This window comes from Mytilus californianus, unplaced genomic scaffold, assembly GCF_021869535.1.
Source record: "Mytilus californianus isolate M0D057914Y unplaced genomic scaffold, xbMytCali1.0.p SCAF_12, whole genome shotgun sequence".
Lineage (NCBI taxonomy): Eukaryota > Metazoa > Mollusca > Bivalvia > Mytilida > Mytilidae > Mytilus > Mytilus californianus.
Window position 1 is genome coordinate 37,926,053 of NW_026262604.1, and position 22,864 is coordinate 37,948,916.

At 33.7% G+C, this 22,864-nt stretch overlaps 1 protein-coding gene across 1 annotated transcript; it reads right to left on the bottom strand.

The window, feature by feature from the left end:
* Positions 1-15,088: 15,088 nt before the first annotated feature.
* LOC127721777 (zinc finger protein OZF-like) lies at positions 15,089-22,356 on the bottom strand. Its single transcript, XM_052228569.1, has 2 exons — positions 22,263-22,356; positions 15,089-16,896 (listed from the first exon to the last, which is right to left on the bottom strand). The coding sequence occupies exon 2, from the start codon at positions 16,893-16,895 to the stop codon at positions 15,222-15,224; it is 1,674 nt and encodes a 557-aa protein (XP_052084529.1). The 5' UTR covers position 16,896; positions 22,263-22,356; the 3' UTR covers positions 15,089-15,221.
* Between the last annotated feature and the right edge of the window lie 508 nt (positions 22,357-22,864).

Sequence of the window (22,864 nt, forward strand, 5' to 3'; positions counted from 1 at the left end):
CAGATATTGTATTTGATGCAGCGGTTCTCATCACAGGTCACATGATACAGATATTGTATTTGATGCAGCGGTTCCGAGTCATCACAGGTCACATGATACAGATCAGTATTGTATTTGATAACTGTTGCTAAAAATATTCAAATTGCTATGTTTATATACCACATATCTATTACTACTGCGCATATCTCGCCTAGTTTCATGTGAATTTACCATGCAACTCTGATACAACCCCTTATTTTACTACCCAAACTAAAAACAACATAGTAAAATAAGGGGTTGTATCAGCCAGAGTTGATAAATTCACTTTTCTTCATTGGCGAATGAAAATTTGAAAGTACTATCGTCAGTGAGTCACAACATATCTACCATGTCTACGACTTTATATTCGATGTCTCAGCATGATCTAGGTTTTATCTTCTTCTCAGGCCACATTCTGTTAAGTTTGCACCACAGTGTTGAATTTTCATCTCGTTTGTCATGTTAGTAGTGTCTTAATTGGCCTTAAAACATATTTTAAAAATGAAATAGTTTGATCTTATGATTTGTAAACATAATAAAGAAATGCTTAACCCATAATTAATTACGCTTTTGCGTTAAATCATTGTCTTTGGAAGTAATTTAATTTGGCATGGTTTAATTTTTGATGTTGAATAATTTTGTTATTTGCCGAATTTTATTTATATAGTTAAGGAATCAGAACCATTCTAAGTATGCGTTGCACTTTATTGAGAATTCAATTTCGAAAACAAACAATACATACAGCTTTGACTTCATTTGGGCTCTGATGGAAATTATCTCAGCGGCAATCATACCACATCTTCTTATTTTTTAAAGGATAAGTTTTAGTATATACGCCAAATTTTGATGGAACTGCATTTCAAAGAAGATCACTTTACAGTTTGTGACGTAATGATTTATTAAAAGAAATGTTCATGTATACTTTTTTTTATTATACTCATGCGTAAAAGTACAAATTAAATATGCTAAATACATCTTAGGAGTTAACAAAACTGCAACAAATTTGGGAGAATTGGGTATGATCCCATGTTCTGCTGGTGCTATCAAACTTTGTGTAGGTTACTGGCATCATGTAATCAATTCAAATCCAGATAGTTTTAATAAATAAGATTTATTCATCAAGTGTTAATAATAACTCAGACTGGTATAGAACAAAACTTAAATTGCTATTTGAAAAAGTTGGATTTAAACATGTCTGGGAAAATCCAAATTCATTTAGTAAAAATGGTTTAACTTTTGCTATATATCAAAAACTGAAAAATGATTTCATAAAATTTTGGGACCATTCCATTTCAAAAAGTGTTATTGATAAAAGAGGAAACAAATTAAGAATCTACAAGGATTTGAAGAAGAAATTTGATATGGAGAACTTTTTAAAATTATATATAGACATAGCTGATATTTCAAACTTTGTAAGAATAAGGATAAGCAATAATATCCTTATGATTGAAAAAAGGCAGACATAAAATGATTGATTTAGAAAACAGATTATGCCCCCAATGTAAATTTGAAGTTGAAGATGAATTACACTTTACCATAAAATGTACCAAACTCAATGATTTGAGGAATACATTTTTTTTCAGAATATTTCAGATATTTTACCATCTTTCAATAATCTTTCAATTAATTTTTGTTGTATATTATATAAATTGTATTACAGTATTCAAAACTGTACCTCCTGAGTCAAATAGATAGAAGGGGGAACAAATCGAAAAATTACAAGATTTTATATATATCTCTTTATATATATTTTTTTTATGTTATGTATTGTATGATTAATGTTTGTTCTTTGTTTGTGTGTTGATGACAATCCAGATTTTGGATTGTATATCAATAAAATCTTTGACTTTGACTTTGACTTTGCATGCATATATTTATTTTCAAATTGATATGACATTAAACAATCTCTATGCAAACGAGAGAGGTGTAAAAGAAATATAGGCCAGAAACGCATATGCTTCTGAATATATATTTAGCCATGCACTGATCAACAAGTGTGGTCTATGACGGGACATGTTATATAAGAGTCTGGATTGGGCTTACAGAATAGAGAATAACGGGTCAAATCTGTAGAAAAATGGGCCAAAAAATCAAAGAATAGACAAAAATTAGACAAGAATAGAGAATAATAGGGTGCTAAACTATAAAGAATTAGGAATAACAGGCAAAAAATATAAAGTTTATATTAAGATATCTTTAAATTAAGTAAGCTGTTTGTAATATTGAAGGATTTACATTCTTTTAAATATGCGGCCGTGGTAATATTTAAAAGCTTTTTTTTCGCATTTAAATAAATCATTTATTAATTGGAAAAATTTCGATTAAAATGTGAGTTCTTCTTTTTAATCATTTTGGTTAAAGGTAAAATCTAATGATGAAGATGGGACATTGTTTTCAAAGAATAAACTTGTAAACACTTAACGGGAACTTGGGGACAGAACAATTTTCTTTAGCCCTCCCCTTATTTCCAAAATCTGTTATTTTTGTTGTTTTCTATTAATTTCAATTATTTTTGCGTTTTTCTGTATTATATAAGAACACAAATATACTAGAAATAACTTGTATTTGCTATTTAATATCGATACCGAGTTTACTATCAACAGTGTTCACTGATATATCATATAGAGAGCTCGACTGTTTTGATGTCGTTTTAGTTTCGAAGTGTGACCAAACAAATCCTTGCAATAATAACATGGATAGAGTTTAACTGTAAGATGAGAATTGTCCGAAATCAAACGATCGGTCAACTCTTGCATACAATTGCTGCTGATATTGAGAGTCGCTATCTGGATATTGCCTCAATAAATCCGCGCAAAGGTTATCGTCCGACATGGCGGACAGAAAATCTATGGTTGTAACACATCATGTGCGGAAGGTTTACGAAGGATTTTATTTGATGAATGGTCAATGACTGGAAGTAATTATAATAAACTACACAATTATTTAACGGGGCATTAAGTGTTACCCTTGACCGTCCTTCTGTCCGTATTTCCGTCCTTCCGTCTGTCCGTCCCATTTTTTTCCCCGCACTCTAACTTAAGTTCTCCTCATCCAAATCTTATGGAAATCATACACAATTCCAAGTACCATAACACACAGACAGATCGAGTTTAAATTTTGGCAGTAGGTCATCAACGTTCTAGAGTTATGCCCCTTTATAATTTGGAAAATTGATTTTTTTTCAGTTTCCGCACACTAACTTAAGTTTGTCTCATCCAATAAATGTTTCGAATCGGTCACGATTTACATATAATATGGCTTTATCTAGGAATGATTCCATGAAAGTTTCACTGATAAAGGTCATTCTGTTATGAACAGTTACTGTATACAAGGTGTCCACCTCTGTTGTTAAGAGGGCAAAGTTCCATATTTTCTATGGGAAAAACCAAAAAATCATATGGGTAAAAAAATAAAATAGGAGATGTAAAGTGCAAAGTACATATGTTAATGTTTTATTTGAATCAAGTATATCGCTTAGGTGGAGTTGCGCCTACGAAAATACTTGTTAGTATACAATCATAAAATAGTAGTCCGCAGTAACAAAGCAATATATCCAAACTCTGGATCCGCCAATATGCATAAATTTGAATAATATTGACATACATCATTGTATACATGTTATACTTTGACGAATTTAAATATATTTTCAAGTTTGTTAATGTTGGAGAACATCACAATGGTTTCTCTTCTAATTATGACGAAATGCGCTAACTAAAACGGCAATGCGATAAGTCAAACCAGCGGCAGCGGCGTTATCACCTAATACTGTATATTCTAAAATGTGTGAACCCTACAACGGAGGCGCGTGGTGTCTCCAAACAATATAGGCAGAAATGGTGAAGTCCATATAATAGTATGAAAAAATACCAAAAACCAATCGGACAAAAAATGAAAATAGCAGGTGCACAACAATGTTCCGAAGATGGATGAGGGTCTGGATGGGGTTTACAGAATAGAGAATAATGGGCAAAAGTGCATAATAAAGGGCAAATAAATAAAGAATAGAGAAAATATACCAAAAAAATAAAGAATAGAGAATAATGGGGTGCTTATATATAAAGAATAGAATAATGGACAAAATGTATAAAGAATTAAGAAAAATGACTTAAAAAATTTAAGAATACAGAATTGAAGGGCCCATCCAGACCCTCATGGATAAAAGACGGACCGATTCACTGAACCTAACATCCTACATTATGCTGATACTTTTATTTCAGAAATGCGGAAGATTATGTTTTTCTCAGACTTTTCAATCATGGCCTCTTTTACACTTCATTTATTGGATGTGTACTAATTGATATTTTAGTCTTGGACACATGATTTTTATACTACCGCAGGTAGCATTATGTTATGGTGTTGTCTACTTCTGCGTCTGAAGAAATTTTGGTTCGCAGACAATAACTTGAGTATAAGTTCATGGACTTCTATGAAATTTTAGCACAAGGTCCCATGCCAGTAAAGGATGGCCGGGATTGTTTTTGGGGGGGGCTATTGTCTTTGCGGTTTTGTAATTAGGGGTCAAAAAGGTCAGTTTTAATGGTTCATGGAAAATAAATTGGTTCGCAGACAATAACTTTAGTGTAAGTGTATGGATGTGTAAGAAATTTTAGTACAAGGTTCAATACCACAATAAGAGAGGTGGGATAGATTTTGGGTTTTTTTGTCTTAGCTGTTTTGTAATTAGGGGCCAGAAAGGGACCAAAACAATTATTTGTCTGGTTCAGAGACAATAACTTGAGTAAAAGTGTATGGATCTCTATTACATTTTAGCAGAAGGTTTCATACCACAATAGGAAGGTTGGGATTTATTTTGGGGGTTATTGTCGTAGCAGTTTAGGAATGAGGGGCCAAAAACAAGCATTTTTCATGTTTCAGGACAATAATTGGTGTATAAGAGTATAGATGTCTATGAAATTTCACCACAAGGTTCCATACTTCAAAAGGAAAGTTTGGAATTGATTTTAGGGGTTATGACCCTATTGGTTTAGTTAAAAGGGACCAAAACCAATACTTTGTATAAATTGCTTATTTTTTAGCAATTTCAATGGGGTTTAATTCAAAAGTCTTGAATTCTTGTGAGTCTTTAATATGCTGAATCTAATTGGGTATTTAATATTTGGATTTTAGAGTCTGTTTTTGAAATGATTCATATTAAGGTCCAAAGGGTCCAAAATTAAACTATGTTTGATTTCTTTAAAAATTAAATAATTGGTGTTCCTTGATATGCTGAATCTTATTAGATTTTCTTTCTTTTGAGGCCTGTCTTCAAATTGGTCCACATTAAGGTCTACAGGGTCCAAAATACAACTTTTTTCATTTAAGAAAAAATTTAATTCTTAGGGTTCTTCGATATGCTGAATCTAAGCGTGTATTTAGATTTTCGATTTGGGGCATGGTCGGCCCACATTAAGGTAACAAAGGGTCCCAAACTAAAGTTTTTTTTTATTTAAAAAAAAAAGAATGGTTCAAGTGTTTTGATATGCCGAATCTAAGTGGTATTTAGATATTTGATTTTGGGCACAGTATTCAAGATGGTCCAAATTGGGGTCCAAAATTGAGCATTGTTTGATTTTATCAAAAATTAGATTGTTTGTGTTATTTGATATGATCAATCCAACAGGGTTTTAGATTTGTTTATATTGAGCTTGGTTTACAAAGTTGGTCCAAAATTAAACTTTGTTTGATTTCTTCAAAAATTAAATCATTGGTGTTCTTTAATGCGTGCAATCTAACAGTGTTTAAAATTTTTGATTTTGGGCTTGTTTTTCATACTGAACCCCATAAAGGTCCAAAGTATCCAAAATAAAACTTAGTTTGATTTTAACAAAAACTGAATCCAACCATGTATTTAGAATTTGAATATTGGACGATAATTGGTAAATGTCCAATTTCAAAATTATTTAAAATCTTATACAACAATCATTCTGTGCCAGAAACTATGCTATTATTACATACTTGCTCAGAATCTAAATTCAGAGATGGTATTGCACAATTAACAGAAAGTTTAAGTTGGGTCATTGTTGTAAAATCATATCTAACTTTTGTGGTTTACATCACTGGTTCATGGAAAATAAATTGGTCCACAGACAATAACTTTAGTATAAGAGTATGGATGTGTAAGAAATTTTAGCTCAAGGTTCCATACCACAATAGAAGGGTTGGGGTATTAAACAGTTAATCAAGCTCTACATTTATAGATTTATTATAGAAATTTTAAATTGAGTCATAGTTTAAAATAAATTTGCAGATTCAGATATATTAATTATGGTGTTAATTATGTATGCATTGTGTTCTAATTAAAGATTGTTAACATGTTTGAATATTTTCTTATGGTTGAAAATTCCCTTGGAAATTAAATGAGACCTTTGTCCATCTGTTGAAGTGGAAGTGTAGGTTAGTGAAGTTTTTAAATACAATTGTGCCATACATTATGTTATGTTACATCTTAATAATAAAAAAAATAAATTAGATAATAATCTATTTTTATTAAAGGATATATTCCGGTACAATACATTGTGTAGATAAAGTTGTTGACATTGATAGATAAGTTGCAGATATTAGTTTGTGACAAATGAAAGAAAAAATATTGGGAACTATTGATTATATATATAAAGTTTGATTAAACTAAGTGTTTTTATAGATCTCAAATTTATTTGCCTTCTTTAATTTTTGTTGTTGTTTGTTTTCCAGTATGATATCTCTGAAATACCATGCCAAGACTGAAAAGAAAATCTACAGTAATGATAATAAATGATAGTAAAATCAATTACACAATTATAATGGGAGTGACAGATTTATTTGAAAATTTTGTGTTTTCTAAGTGTTGTTGACGATAAGCTCTGTATGACCGTATACATATAGCTTAAAATTTACTGTTCATTATTAGATATTTTGAAGATAATTACAGATAAGTTTTATAGATTTTTAAAGACATTGTATTAATAATAAATGATATTTTGGAAATTATTTTTTTCTTTTCTTTGGTAAATTGTTTGAAGAATTTTGTGGTAGGTTTGTTTGTTATTCTGTATAAACTAATTTTCTGAATGCTATATATATTTTAATTCCCCCGCCGTAGCGGAGGGGGCATTAAGTTTTAACCTTGTCCGTCTGTACGTCCGTCCGTACGTCCGTATGTCCAAAAATTGGTTTCCGTTCTCTAACTTTAGTTTGCCTCAACCCAATACATTGAAACTTATACACAATGCTGATTACCACAAAATACAGATCAAATTTGAATTTTGGTGGCGTCACTTTTACCGTTCTAGAGTAATGCCCCTTTACAAATGGAAAAATTGCTGAATTTTTTGTTTCCGTTCTCTAACTTTAATTTGCCTCAGCCAAATGTTATGAATCTTATACACAATGCTTATTACCACAAAACACAGATCCAGTTTGAATTTTGGTGGCGTCACTTTTACCGTTCAAGAGTTATGCCCCTTTACAAATGGAAAAAATGCTGATTTTTTCGTTTCCGTTCTCTAACTTCAGTTTTCCTCAACCAAATGTTATGAAACTTATACACAATGCTTATTACCACAAAACCCAGATCAAGTACAAATTGGGTAGCGTCATTTTTACTGGTCTTAAGTTATGTCCCTTTATAACGTTATATGCAAGCGGGGGCATAATCTGTGTTCCATGGATACATTCCCCATTTTTTTTTGGTGAAGCGAACTCCTTTAAAAACTATGCTTATATTGTCTGTTAATAAACCTGTATTAAGAATTTTTGATTTTAGGCCCAGTTTTCAAGTTGACCCAAATCTGTATTTAGATTTTGGATTTTGGGCACCATTATTAAATTTGTCTACACGGTCCTAAATTAAGCTTTTGTTTGATTTCATCAAAAATTGAATTCTTGGGGTTCTTTGATATGCTGATTCTAACCATGTACTTAGATTTTGGATATTGGACCTTAATAGGTAAATGTCCAATTTCAAATTTTTCAGTTCTTTGACCACATTCATTTTGTGTCACAAACCTATGCTGTATCAAATATTCAATCACAATCAAAATTCAGAGCTATTTTAAGCTTAAATGTTGTGTCCATACTTGCCCCAACTGTTCAGTGTTCGACCTCTGCGGTCGAATCAAGCTGCGTCCAGCGGAGCATTTTATTTTTGTTGTTATTGGCTTCGAACTACCTTTGAGTATAACTGCAAGTTCTCTCCGATCGATGCTTTGTTTCCTAAGTATTTTTGGATTTTTTTGGTGTGTTGTGTCAGCAGGCGATATGATGAGTCAAGCCTTTTCAATAGATTTATCTAGCTTGTTCTTATTTTGTGCAGTTACAACTGTCTCATGTTAGGAAAAAGTTGGTCGCCCATAAACATGTGTAACCCCGTCAAATTCAGTGTGTGCCTGTGTTTATAAAAGGGGGAGTTTGAATAAAGTCATGTCTAATAACGAAAAATCAAGGGGTCATATTTACACATATAAACATATACACATTAAGAATTATTGAATTGTGACAAACAAGGTACAATAATAAACCTTTTCGAAAATTAGCTGTTCACTAACTGACAAAATGAATTGAAAATTCATGCTAAAAGACTAGGGTATAGTGAATCTGATTTAGCTGCTAATGCTTGAACTTTTGGCTTAGAAGCATTTGCTGGCTGACTCAACATAGTATAGCGAAACCTTGATGTGTCACATAAATATAGGCATTAAATGGTTGTGCCAAAACTTTCTTAATTCTATAATGGGAGAAAACTTAAGGTAAGTGTGATCGGAATTTTGACAAACTTTTGGGTTAGCTTATTTGTAACTTCAAATGATGACCACACTGCAAACATTTTACATGAGGGGAATGAGGCAACAGTCAAATCTAAGACCGATGGTCTTGAAAAGATGGGCATAAGGATAAATCTAATAAATCTAATATTGGGAAGACATCTTGAGGGGATGAGGTTGCCGCACCAACAGAAAACATACTTATAAGGACTATATAGGTTAGAAGGAGACTGTTCCAAATAGTCAAAGAATGGCCTACAACAATATCAAATGCAGAAAGTTAGATATGCCAATTTTAAGGTGACTGCAAGTTGACGTCTCAACATACAATCTAGCACTAAAGACTACAGAAATATCTGTAAAATAACATCAAAAGCAAATCCAAGTTTCGGGATCTGAGTACAAGTAAAGCCACTTATCAGAATAGATAATAAACTAAGACATATATATCTAGAACAATAATCTCAAGCTAGCATTTCTTCAACCTATTATTACCAAAAGGTATATGAGTCAAAAGTAGTAATTGGTGAACCTCATAAGACATAAAATAATATACTATTAGAACTAAGGTGAAAATTTCTTTTCATACATTTTCAAAAGGGATGGGGTGATACTGAAGTATCCTATAATAAACAAGGGGTTGATACTGATGTATCCTATAATAAACAAGAGGTTGATACTGATGTATTCTTCTATGAACAAGGTGGTGATCCTGATGTATCCTTCTATGAACAAGGTGGTGATACTGATGTATCCTTCTATGAACAAGGTGGTGATACTAATGTATCTTTCTATGAACAAGGTGGTGATACTGATGTATCTTGTATCTTTCTATGAACAAGGTGGTGATACTGATGTATCTTTCTGTGAACAAGGTGGTGATACTGATGTATCTTTCTTTCACATGTATTTTCTTGGTCCTGGTCATGGTCACGTTTGAATACTGAATTCAAGTAGAGACTTCTTTGCATGAAATGTAGAAAAACAATGACTTGAAACATGACCAGAATGAGGAATAAAATAAGTGGATCAGAGTGAAAACAAAAGAACTAATAGATAGAAAACGAGTTTACCAGTATCAATTAAAGTAGGATTTCCTGCGTTTTCCTTGTTTTGTCCATCTACTGTTAATGAAATCAGACATTTCTTCGTCAAAGCATGTATCTGGTTCCCAAGTGCATGAGCCATCAAGCCATTTTATATACATCTCTCTGCGTCCATGTTTTCGTCGACCTCGTAAAACTTTTTGGATTTGGTACCTTGTAGCAGGATCCGGAAGTTTCTGGGGGATTGGGATGGGTTGTTGGGTTGCTTCAACATCTACATCTGGGGTTGCTTCATCATCTTGTTCAACTTCTGGGTCTGAGTCAGAGTCTGAGTCTGGATCTGGGAGAATATTTTGAACTTCTTGAGCGAGTCTCTGCCGAGTAGGATCAGGTCGTATATATGGTTGCAGATTGGTAGCATTGACAAAATAAGCTTGCTTTTTGTGGTCTGAGATTCTCCTGATACCATATGTGTTGTTTGGGCCAATTTCTTCTATTCGATATGGACCAGAAGCTTTGTCACAAAGATTTCGTAACTGACCTTTGGGAAATTTGTGTACCTTTAGTAAAACAAGATCTCCTATAGAAAATGTGCGTACTCTAGCTGTTTGGTCATGCCTAACTTTGTCTTTTTCTTTTTGAGCTGCTTCATTCTGAAGTGCAATCTTGTGTGACATCTTAATATTTGACAGGAACTGATCAATGTACACTCGTGTGTCCTGTGGCAAGGAGTCTTTTGGCTCTAATGCAATATCAAATGGGATTTTCATCTCTTGGCCAAACAACATGTAAAATGGAGAAAAACCTGTGGTTGCACAAACCGATCTTCGAAAAGCCATCATAATACCTGGGATGAGAGAAGGCCACTTGTCATGGGTATCATTACAGTAAGTTCGAAGTGACTGAGCAAGTGTGTGATTTTGTCTTTCGACAGTGCCATTTGTGTTAGGGTGGTAAGATGTGGTATGATGCTGAGTGATCTGGAGGATTTCACACATGGCTTTGACAATCTTTGACATGAAGGGCTGACCACGGTTACTTAGCAAAACTCTTGGGCAACCAAATCTAGATACAATTCCTGTGTATAGATTATCAGCTATTTCCTTTGCAGTTTGGGTTTTCATGGGAAATGCTTCACACCATCTGCTGAAAGCATCTATGACCAATAAAATGTACTCGTAACCTTGAGAGTTCTTAGTAAGAGGGCCAAGAACATCTATATGCCATCTATCGAAACGACCAACTTGAGGCCTCTTGGTAAGTGGGGGTTTGTTTGGGGTGCAGTTTTGCTTAGCTCTTTGACACCAATCACAGGATTTAACATAGTCTGTGATATCTTGATGCATACTTTTCCACCAATATTTTTGTATTAGAGAGTTGCTGACTTTGTCAATACCAAAATGTCCTCCTGTTGCCAATGAATCATGATATGATTGAAGAGCTTCAAGTCGAAGAGATTAAGGAAGGACTATTTGTTTGATTCTTCTAAACTCAGGGTCCATGCCTCTGCACCGTTTCTGATACCAATGAAAAAGAACACCATCTGACAAAGAAAAATACTTGCTCTCTGAAACAACTTTATCTTTGTGTTTTAATTCCTCAGGAAGGTCATCAGATTCAAGATAGGTGTAGATGGCTGAAAATTCAGGACATTGTTTTTGTAGTTCAGAGAGTGCAGGTTTATCCTCAACTATGTTTTGAATGTTTTCAGTATCAACAGCAGATATAATAGGACATGCTTGACAATCTGTTGCATGTTCAGAAGCATAATAGAAATGCACTTCTGCTCTAAACTCTAAGTCATCATCAGATTCAGAACTCAAGTTTTCTGAAGGAACATGGGAATCAATAGAGTCGAAAGAAGATATACCCTGATCTTGAGTCGGTATAGAAAGAGTGTCAATTTGTGTGGCCCGAAAAGGATTGGGTACACGACTGAGACAATCAGCTACAACATTACTTTTCCCTGGACGATGAATAATGTCAAAATTAAGATCCTGAAGTTTAAGAGCCCATCTAGAAAGTCTACCTGTGTGCTTAGCTGACTTTAATCAAACTAGAGCATTATGATCAGTAATGACTGTGAAAGCACTGTTGGCCAGATAAGGACGGAAAGTTTCAACACCTTTGAGAATAGCTAAGCACTCTTTTTCAGATGTGGTATAATTGCGCTCTTCTTTTGTTAAAGATTTATTACCATAGGCAATAGCATATTCCTTTTTATCAGAGTTAAGTTGTCCTAGTACAAAAGCAATAGCAGTATCAGATGCATTTCATGTAAGGATAAAAGGCTTGTCTAAATCTGGATAACTAAGAACAAGAGCATTGACAAGGGCATGCTTGATAGTATCAAAGGCTGTTTGACACTTTGGAGTCCACTTCAGTTTTACAGGTTGGTCTTTGTGAAGTAAAGAGTTTAAAGGAAATACAATCTTAGAATGGTCCTTAATGAAACGACGATAGTAGTTTGCCATGCCTAGAAAGCTTCGTAACTGTTTTTGTGTTTGTGGGGTTTGAAACTTGCTGACAGCACTGGTTTTAGCTGGATCTACTTTTACGCCTTCTCTTGAAATGATATGACCCAAAAACATAATTTCCTTCAATGCAAAATGGCACTTACTAGGGTGAAGTTTTAAATTAGCATGCCTCAACCGATCAAAGACTCGGGACAGATGATTTAAATGATCTTCAAAAGTTTGAGAGAAAATGAGAATGTCATCGACATATACCAATACAAATTTCCAGTAGAGGCCCCGAAGAACATGAGACATCATAGCTTGAAAAGTGATAGGACTGTTCATTAAACCAAAGGGCATCCTCTTAAATTGATAGATTCCTGTCTGTGTGATAAAAGCACTTTTATGTTTGCTCTCTTAAGTGAGAGGGACCTGATGAAAACCAGACTTTAAATCGACACATGAGAAATACACTGAGCCTTAACCTCTCCAATTGCATCAAATACACTCTCCATATGGAGTAATGGGAATGTCTGAGGAATACTGAGGGAATTAACCTTCCTATAGTCAATCGCCATCCTCATCTCGCCTGATTTCTTGAAGCACATGACGACTGGTGAAGCCCAATTAGAACATGAGGGTTCAATAATGTCATTGTCAAGAAGTTCTTTGACCTGCCTATCTTGTTCTGCTCGAACTTTTGGGGTTTGCCTTTATGGAGGTGATCTGAAAGGTTTTGCACCAGGAACTGTCTCTATGTGGTATCACCCTACCTGGTCTGGACACATTGTTCTGACTCCGAGCCCACAAGTCTTTTATCTTATTCATAATAGCTGATAGCTTGGCAGAAGAGCCTTCGCAAGAAAGCAGCAAGTTCCAATTTTAAAGTCGTTTGTTTGTCACGGCCGAGGATCGATCGAACCCGTGACCTCTGGCACTCGAGGCGAGTATGCTACATGTACCACGTGACCACCGAGACGGATTATGTCGTGTAGAGGAACTTGTGAAAATTTGGTTTAAATCAGTCAAGTCGTTTTCAAGTGTGACTGACAACTAGAAGACAGCGCAAGACGACAGAGGTGATCCGAATAGATCGCTACATTGCACCTACGCTGTGATGGTACACGAAATAAGGTGTAAAGAATTTTATTCAATAGATAATCAGTATGCAATAATGAACCTGTAAATATAAACAACAAAATAAAGACCTTGTCGATTCCATGAATACTCCAAAACATTTACTTTAAATATCAATACTCTTAACATTTTACCATAAACAGCTTGAACAAGTTAACCGATCGTATTGGACTTTTTGGTGAAAATCAGTTTGAACCGGTTTAAGGGAGCTACCATTTGATTTTTATGGGGGGGCTAGGATGAAAAATTTTGTCCTGCAGTTTTTTTTAGTTGTAATCTCTGTCCTGCCTTTTTATTTTTCACTCTATTCGGTCCTGCCTTTTTTTTATTAGTTTATCCTGAATTTTTTACATAAATTGTCATCCTGCCTTTTTTTTTTTTGCCAAGTTGCTCATCCTGCCTTTTTGGTTGTGTCATAGTTAAGGGGGAAGGGAACGCGTTTGGGATGTGAGTTATGGGAGGTAAACAGTGGGATCTGGGGAAAAGAAGGAAATAAACGTGGGAAGTGGGAAAAAATTACCCGGGATTTGCAAAATTGAGCACCCCGTGTCACTTCCCTCATAGGTGGTTCATACAATCAACATTATCGTTTTTCTCTTTACCTTTTTAAATAGCAACAAAACTAAAAGTAAGAGTTGTTATCTATTATAATATTTGTTGATTGCCTCACGCCCAGTTGCAAATAGACAAGGACGAGAACAAATTACGATAAATACATAAGATATTTTCTGCAATGTATGGTCGGTCGGGATGAAGGGCGAGAAATTTGGAATGCCACTGGAAAACAAGGGTATGATGGATAGGGGAGAAAAACTAGCCAATCAATAGTGAAACGGGTAACAAAAGAATGAAAGAGTAACCCGGTTTAACAGTTCGTTTTTATATTTAAAAAAAAATAATATAAAACAACCTGATGGTTCACACTATGAAACAAACGGACATTGTTCATATGCACGAAATATACACTCAAGCATACATATATAGTTTAGATGTAACTTAACAAATATAATTTACAGACTTTTGACATGTTTGGTACCATCAAAACATTTTTTTATGAACGTAAAAAATCAAATAGAGCTCTGTCTATACATACCCTTTGGCCAACGTCAATATGGATTTCTGAATACTATGAAACATGTCATGCATGTACAATGTATACAAATTAAAGCTGTAATAAACCGGATACTTGCAAAGAAGAAGCGTTTATGTTCATTTGTTTTTCCCCCTTTTTTTCTTTTATATTAACAGCGCCGACGTCGAGTGGTTAAAGTATGATTAAACATGTTAAACGGGTGTCTGGATACAAAAATATATCTCAGAATAATTCATGTTACGATTGGTCAAAACTGGTCATGTGATTCCAAAAAAAATCAGGTACTAAATTCATTGATATTCATTGTTTACAAAGGCGAAGTTCTTTAAACAAGTTTTTTTTTTTAAATCAGAATCAGAAGATTTGCTTTCACTTTTTTCATTGAATAATAAGCGAGAAGTAAGGGTCTGGATGAAATTTACAGATTAGAGAATGATGGACGAGAAAAATAAAGAATATCGAAAAAATAGGCAAAAAAATTACAGATGAAGACTCTCATACATGCACGATAAGTCAAATATTCGTTAAAACAAGATAAAATTTAAAGCAGAAATATTGGTTTCAATTATTACAAAGTGGAGTTCATTGTTCTTCTTGTACTCAGTAATTGCTAACAAATGGTCCATTTTGCATTTAAAGTTGACGAAGTAAAGGACAAGATAAGTGTTACTATGATAATTGACGCTAGACGTTGAAATTTAGTTATAATGATATACATAGTTAGTCCATATTCTTATCTATCATTTTCACTTCGTTTCCTTTTCTTCTGTTTGTTTTCCTTGTTGTGTGTTTTCATGTGACGCATAAGAAAACATCTTAGTGCAAATGTTTTTCCACAAATTTCGCATTTCTGGTCTTTAGTCCCGTCGTGTACAGATTTCAAATGACAATTCAAACCAAATCTTGAGGTAAATCCTTTCTTGCAGATTTCACACTTAAAAGATTTTAGATCTACATTTTCCCAGTGGATTCTGGCATGTTTTAACATAGAATGCTTGTCAACGTAAGCACGATCACACACTTCACATTTATACGGTTTCTCACCAGTGTGTATACGTTTATGTCTGTTTCTCGCTGCTGCTTGGGTAAAACATGCACCACATACGTCACAACTGTAGCGTTTCTCTCCAGTGTGAATTCTCATGTGACGTCTCAAGTAGTCATGGCAACCAAAGCTCCGCCCACATACTTCACAATTATGTGTCATGTCACCAGTATGCCGTCTCATGTGGATATCTAAAGCAATCTGTTGTACAAACACCTTCTCACACACATCACATCGGTATAATTCGCCATTATGAATTTTCTCGTGGGTTAATAACGCGGACAAACATGAGTATTCTTTATGACAAACATCACATTTGAAATCTTTTGTTATAACCTTTTTTGGTTTTCTTTCCGCCTTTGGTTTATGCGTTTCCAAATGTGTATGCATGGAGGAACTTTGTTTAAACCCTTTGCCGCATATCGAACACTTCCATGGTCGGTTTTCAGAATGAGTTGATTTGTGCTTCGTCAGATTCCCACGCACATAGAAAATTGCATTGCAGATTTCGCACTTGTATTCAGTGTTACGAGTATGAGTATTCGTATGAGATTGTAATGCCTGGTTGCTTCCATAAGTTTTTTGACAAAATTCGCATGTAAAAATACCTTCACCCGTGTGTTGACTCATATGTTGTTTCAATCCTGTCGACTGACTAAAGCTTTTTGCACAAAGTTTACATTTGTAGGGTTTCAGTCCAAGGTGAGTTTTGGCATGGCTTGTTAACTGAAATTGGTAATAAAAATTCTTATCACATTTATCACATGCATATCTAGATAGTCCTTCCTCGGGATGATATCGGGACATGTGTGCCAGAATACTGTATTGTGTGCTAAACCCTTTATTGCAATATTTACAGATATGTTTCTTTTCACCAGTGTGCGAGGCTAGGTGTAGTTCTAAATATCTTCCGTCTCGAAATTGTCGTGAACAAAAATTGCATTGATACTTAGACTTAGACATGTTGGAGTCATCTTCCTCCGAATTTTGATCGGTGACGTCACTTCCGTAATGGCTTTCCTCGTCATCCTCATGGTAACTTTCATCGTTTCGATACTCCTCGTACGTTTCAAGTCCGTCTTTGTCATAAGTATCCTCATTATTTTCGTGGTTCTGGACGTTGTTTTCATATTTGAATTTCTCTGCCATATGTTCGCTGTTTTGATTGATGAGTTCAGTCTTTATCGAGACAACATCGTTACCAACGTCAATCTTGCTATCATAGTGTATTACTCTCGGCGTATCTTCCTCGCATTCGCTTAACAAACTACATACATTCTCATCGTTATACTTATGGTCTCCTCCAAAACTAACATACTCTTGTTTTACAACAGACATCGTGGTACTTTCATCTAAAGACATCCTGAAACAGAATAAAAGCTAACTTAGATCTTAATCCACAATGTACTAAAATCTGATGTAGATACGATAAAGTAACCTTGTTGTCGATACTGACCATGGTGTTGTGGCAGAATAGTTAACGAGTTGACTGTGGCCGCTTATCGGAAAATGAAGAAGAAGACCTGTCAGGTACAAATATGTGTAATGTAATGGTTTAGTAACACAAAGGTTTAAATAATACTTTTATTAAAATTGCATGAAGATAATACGATGATACAATGTATATGTGTACATCAGTGCGAGCACACGATTGTTCTGAGAATGTTCTTGTATATGTGTACATCAGTGCGAGCACACGATTGTTCTGAGAATGTTCTTGTATATGTGTACATCAGTGCGAGCACACGATTGTTCTGAGAATGTTCTTGTATATGTGTACATCAGTGCGAGCACACGATTGTTCTGAGAATGTTCTTGTATATGTGTACATCAGTGCGAGCACACGATTGTTCTGAGAATGTTCTTGTATATGTGTACATCAGTGCGAGCACACGATTGTTCTGAGAATGTTCTTGTATATGTGTACATCAGTGCAAGCACACGATTGTTCTGAGAATGTTCTGGTCAATCTAAAAATGTATCAAGATAAATAGAATCATATATATAGAATTGTCTGGTGATCATATAGTGTGATCCATAACCGGATTTTTTTACGAGTTATTCTGTAATCCGTGCACCTGATGAGGTACTGATGATCATTGAAAGTCAATTAATGATCTAGATACTAAGGTATACATCGTCATTACGTTCCTGGCTTCTTAATTAATATTGATAAAGGACAATTGGTTTGTATATCATCAAGGTTAGGTAAAAGGTCATCTGGCATCTTGGTTCGTCTGATAACAGGGTTATAACATTTATATAATATTAAGTGCAACATAGATATATATATATATATATACACTGACTATGTTATATTCAGTGTAACTAAAATTACAGAATATATCTTCCGTTTGGAACTAATATTTTGGAGGAACTCTTATTTCATCATATTTATGACAAATTAAGTAGCATTTGATGTAAAGAAATGAAATAAAATATTAGCTGTGGAATGAAATTTAGTTGTAACTCAAATTTGAATGTATTGAATTATATAAACATGATAATTCCTTACTTAAAATTACAAGTTTACAACTATACTCACAATCAGGAAACTTTAATATATAAATACACATGAATTCCTAATATGTCTTCGTACTATTATGACTGTTGTATCATCTAAATGTCTAAAACATCATTTATTAAAATTTCATAAATATCAAAATATGATAGTCCTTACATAACTAAGACTAATCCATAGATGCCAAAAAAAAGAAGATATGAATTATTTATAAACAATTATAACCGACACTGCGTAGAGTTGAGTAATCTTATCCCGTTCTTCGTGATTACTACTCGCTAACGCTCGTACTCAATCATGAATTAAGGGATTATCGTTATCTTACATATCCGTTCAACACAATATATTAGATTTCAATAATGCCCTAAACCATGATTAATTGATTGATTGTTGATTGCTAAACGTCCTGTGGCAATTATTTCGTATATTAGTGTGTTCAGGACAAGAACGAATTAACAATGAATACAATAGGTAGGTTCTGCAGTGTTAGGCTCAGAATGAAGTGCGGGAAATAGGGCTACCACTGGGAAAGAAACTTTTGGGTATTGGCCGAGATTTTGCTTTGCAGGAGACCACATACGGACACCTCGGAGCGTTAAACATTGCAAGAGTTCTTTAACATACAAAGAGCGTCAAACCGCAATCTGATTAAAATATAGATCATGTGTCCAAGCTTTGCTTACAAGGATCTGAAAACACTCCGTGTTACTTTCTGTTCTGGTAATTATTTAACATTAGCCAATGAAATTTTAGCCTTCAAATTGTTGAAAATGTGTATTAATCCGAAAAAAACAGAAGATCCCGAAAAGTCTTTAAAACAGAAAGTATAACGGAGTGTTTTCAGATCCTTGTAAACAAAGCTTGGACACATGATCTGGGCGTATGACATTTGCGCCGATTTTTAAAATTGTCATTCTTTCATTTGCGCCGATTTTATATTTGCTCCTAATTGCATTTACAGTTTAATACAGGTGAGTAAATATTTGTACATGTACTATACCTTGAATGTATATTGGTAAAATCTGGTTATAAACGTTGTTTACTTATGTTTAAGTTAAGAAAATCCAGGAGTCGGTTTCACAAAAAAACTTACGACTAAGATTGATCGTAAGTCATTAACAATTCAGTATACTTACGATCGATCTTAGTCGTAAGTTTTTTTGTGAAACCGACTCCAGGCCGTTACGTATGTTAAAATGCGAACTTTAGAAATGCCCACATCAGTACGTTAGCCAGAGAAAGAAAAGATGGACTTCGTTATTGACAATTACGACAAATATAGAGACGAAATCACAAGAAAGGAATATGTTAGATGTGTTGCCTATAAATACTCGGCAAGAACAGATTTATAATTTTAATGTATTCCGTTTTTATGGATTTTAATGTTGTAAATAGATTTTTAATTCGTCATTTTAGTATAAACAGAGTAAAAACAGAGTGCTTTTATCTTAGGTCTTTACTTCTTGATTTTAAAGTATGTGAACATAGTGCTTTTCCATTTGACTTATCCTGCTAAAAATCCTACTTCCACCTCCCCGTGGTGAGCAGAGGTCAACAGTTATATACATGTAATGATTGACAATTCACAACATTTGTACAACTGGCGAACGGAAGAGGTCTATAATGATAAATGAAAAATAACATTCACCTGTTATTTACCTGTAATTTACCTATAAAAAATTGGCGCAAATGAAAAAAAAATCGGCGCAAATGAAATGCAAATCGGCGCAAATGCAAAACGCCGCATGATCTGTATTGAATCAGATTGGTCAAACCGTGGACAATGTTTTAAGAGAAGAGATATAACCAATAGTCCAATAGAAAAGTTACACACACAGAAATATAATTTAATTTTGGATGTAACGCGTCTTCTGATTGGCTGACGTTGTTTTGTTTATCAGCTCATAGACATAATTTTGTCATGTGACCGTGACGTCATCAACGTTTTTTCATGGTTTACTCCGGTTTAAAATGGAATTTAGAATTAAATTATAAGAAATGACTGTAATATTTTTTCTGTCTATTCGAAATAACATAAAAAATGTGGTGCACACTTTAAAATAACCGGCTACGCGAGTTATTCAGTGTGCACCACATTTTTTATGTTATTTCTTCATAGACAGAAAAAATATTACAGTCATTCCTTAAATGTACAGAAATGTATGTTAATCCGGGAATAAAACGGGTCCATCTAGTTTTATTAGGCTTTTAAATATTAAATCCTAGTAAATGACCAAGCATCATTTGCATGATTTAGACTCGAATTGAAGATAATACTAATATAATGCTTTATAAGCCAGATTCGTAAACTAATAAGTTTTGGATTATCAAATATTCATCTATAAATATATTGATTTAACTAAATCCATAAGAGACAAATATCTAAATTTACCGTAATTCACAAAATATTCGGTACTGACATGATTCATATTAAAATACCTTTCTCGACATGCTCAAATTCTCTGTTGTTAGATTGTGATACCTTTTGCCTTTTTGAAAGTTTTTTGTGCTGTGCAGAAGATTCGACTATCTACTAGTATTATCATTATAATAAATAAAAGATGTCCGTGATCCCTAAAGGTTTTATATATATTAACTGGAAATTTTAGTAGCAATAACATTTAATTCTAAAGTAAATTCTTACGACTGGGGTTCGCAAATAAATAATTTAAAATAAAAATTGTCATGTCTATTTTCCCCCTACTTTTTCATGTATATTTATTTTTTTCCCAAATTTTCATCGATATCATAATTAAAATTAGAATAGTTAATTTTTGGAACAGAATTATTTGCAATAATCATAAACTTTCTTCCATTTTGTACCATACAATGTTCAAATTGAACGAATCCGGATTGCATAAGTTTAAATGGATTGAACATGTTAAATCCATATTTGACAATACTGGACTTAGCTTTATATGGAATATTCAATCAAAGATAGATCCAATTCAGATAAAAACGAATATTAACAGACGAATTCATCCAACAGTGGCACAGTCAAATCCAAAACTCATCGAGGGGGGAATATTATGGTCTTTTCAAAATCGACTTTGGCTTAGAAAAATATTTATTAAGACTCTCATTTGCGGATCGTAAAAATATTACTAAGCTGCGATGCTGCAACCTTAAAATACAAATAGAAACAGAAAGATGAAATGGAATTCCTAGAGATTAAAGACAGTGTAATCTCTGCTCCTTGTCAATTGGAAATGAGTTTCACTATCTATTTGAGTGCCAATCTGTTATTGTTATTTAAAAATATAAGGAATAAGCATATTTCAGAATATTACCACAGGTATCCATGTGTTGAGAAAATGAAAGGACTGCTTTCATTTTGCAATACTTAGTATTAAAGTTATGAAGAACTTATCACTTATCATTAACAAATTAGTTAAAATATTGTAATTATATTCTAAATTATATGATTATATGTTAACATTGTTCTGTAGCAACCATAAATATGATTATGTATTTTGCCTCTTGTTACACATGTATATATGTGTCTGAGTGTTTCAAAATAAAGTATATTGTTATTGTTCACTTCCCTTCTGAAACAAATATTTTTATTTTCATGAAATTAAAAATCGACCAATTAATCTAATCCCAAGCCACACCCTCGCCTCCCCACAAAAAAAAATATTGTCTAATTTTCAATTGAAAAAAAATGTTGTTCACTTCCCTTCATAAAAAAAAACCTTTTTTATGAAATAGATATCCCACCCCGAAAAGAATGGTTGGTGCTTTTTTTTGTGATATTTATGTGCATTTTATAGTTACATTCATGGTACTTCTCATTTTTGGATCTATAATTTGCTATATATGCATCTGGACAAGGATTTGTATAGTATACTATACAAATCCTCGATCTGGAAAGTATAAAAGTTGCACATATTATTTTTCGATATTTCTCTGACATATGTCATGCATGGGTTGGTCTGCTATACATGCTATAGTTTATACTTGCAAACTTTCATAACAATCTTGATAGCCCATATACTTACTAAATCTGTAAATATATGTTCATTGTTCATCCATCATGTCCATGTTAAAATATATTACAACATTTTCCAGAGTTTCATTCTGAAATGACCGATTTCAAATAAAAGCGTAAACGTAATAAATAACCAACATCAGCAATACATAGAACTTTAGCAGGGCTAATTAATAAATATTTCAAACATGACATACTCAAGTATTGTTTCACTTACCTTAAAATAGATATCGTTTGTTTCAAAGAATGGTAGCCTCTGGCGGGCACTGGTGTGTACAAATATTCCTACATGAGCATGACTATAAATCAGGGAAATAATACACATAGATAGTACATCAATATTGTAGCATAGGGGCTCAGCTAGGGGTTTTCCGCAGACGCGAAAGCGGCAATGTATATATTATAGAATCCATGTTGTGCACACATCAACTGCAGAATACGATTGACACAGCTTGTGAGGAATTATAATTAACGCAGTATTTTAGACCCTCCAAACAGATTTTTTATGTAATCTATTTTTTTTCATATTCATCTCTTTGTATTAAGTTATAAACGTTGGCTCCAAGAAATGCAAGTTTCAGGTAGGGGAATAGAGTGCTTACGTCTCCCTTAAATCGTAAAAACTTTTTTTTGTGTATAAAAAACAGTTATTAAAAGTCGCTTTGCTATTCTCGTCGCTTCTTATTATCATTACGAACAATAGTGATCAATAGTACCTGAACGCCTTTCCCCCTTTCCTCGACCTTGGATCAACCCCTAAAAATAATAGAAATCGATGTAAGAATCCGGAAAAGTTTAAGTGAAATATTAATATGAATT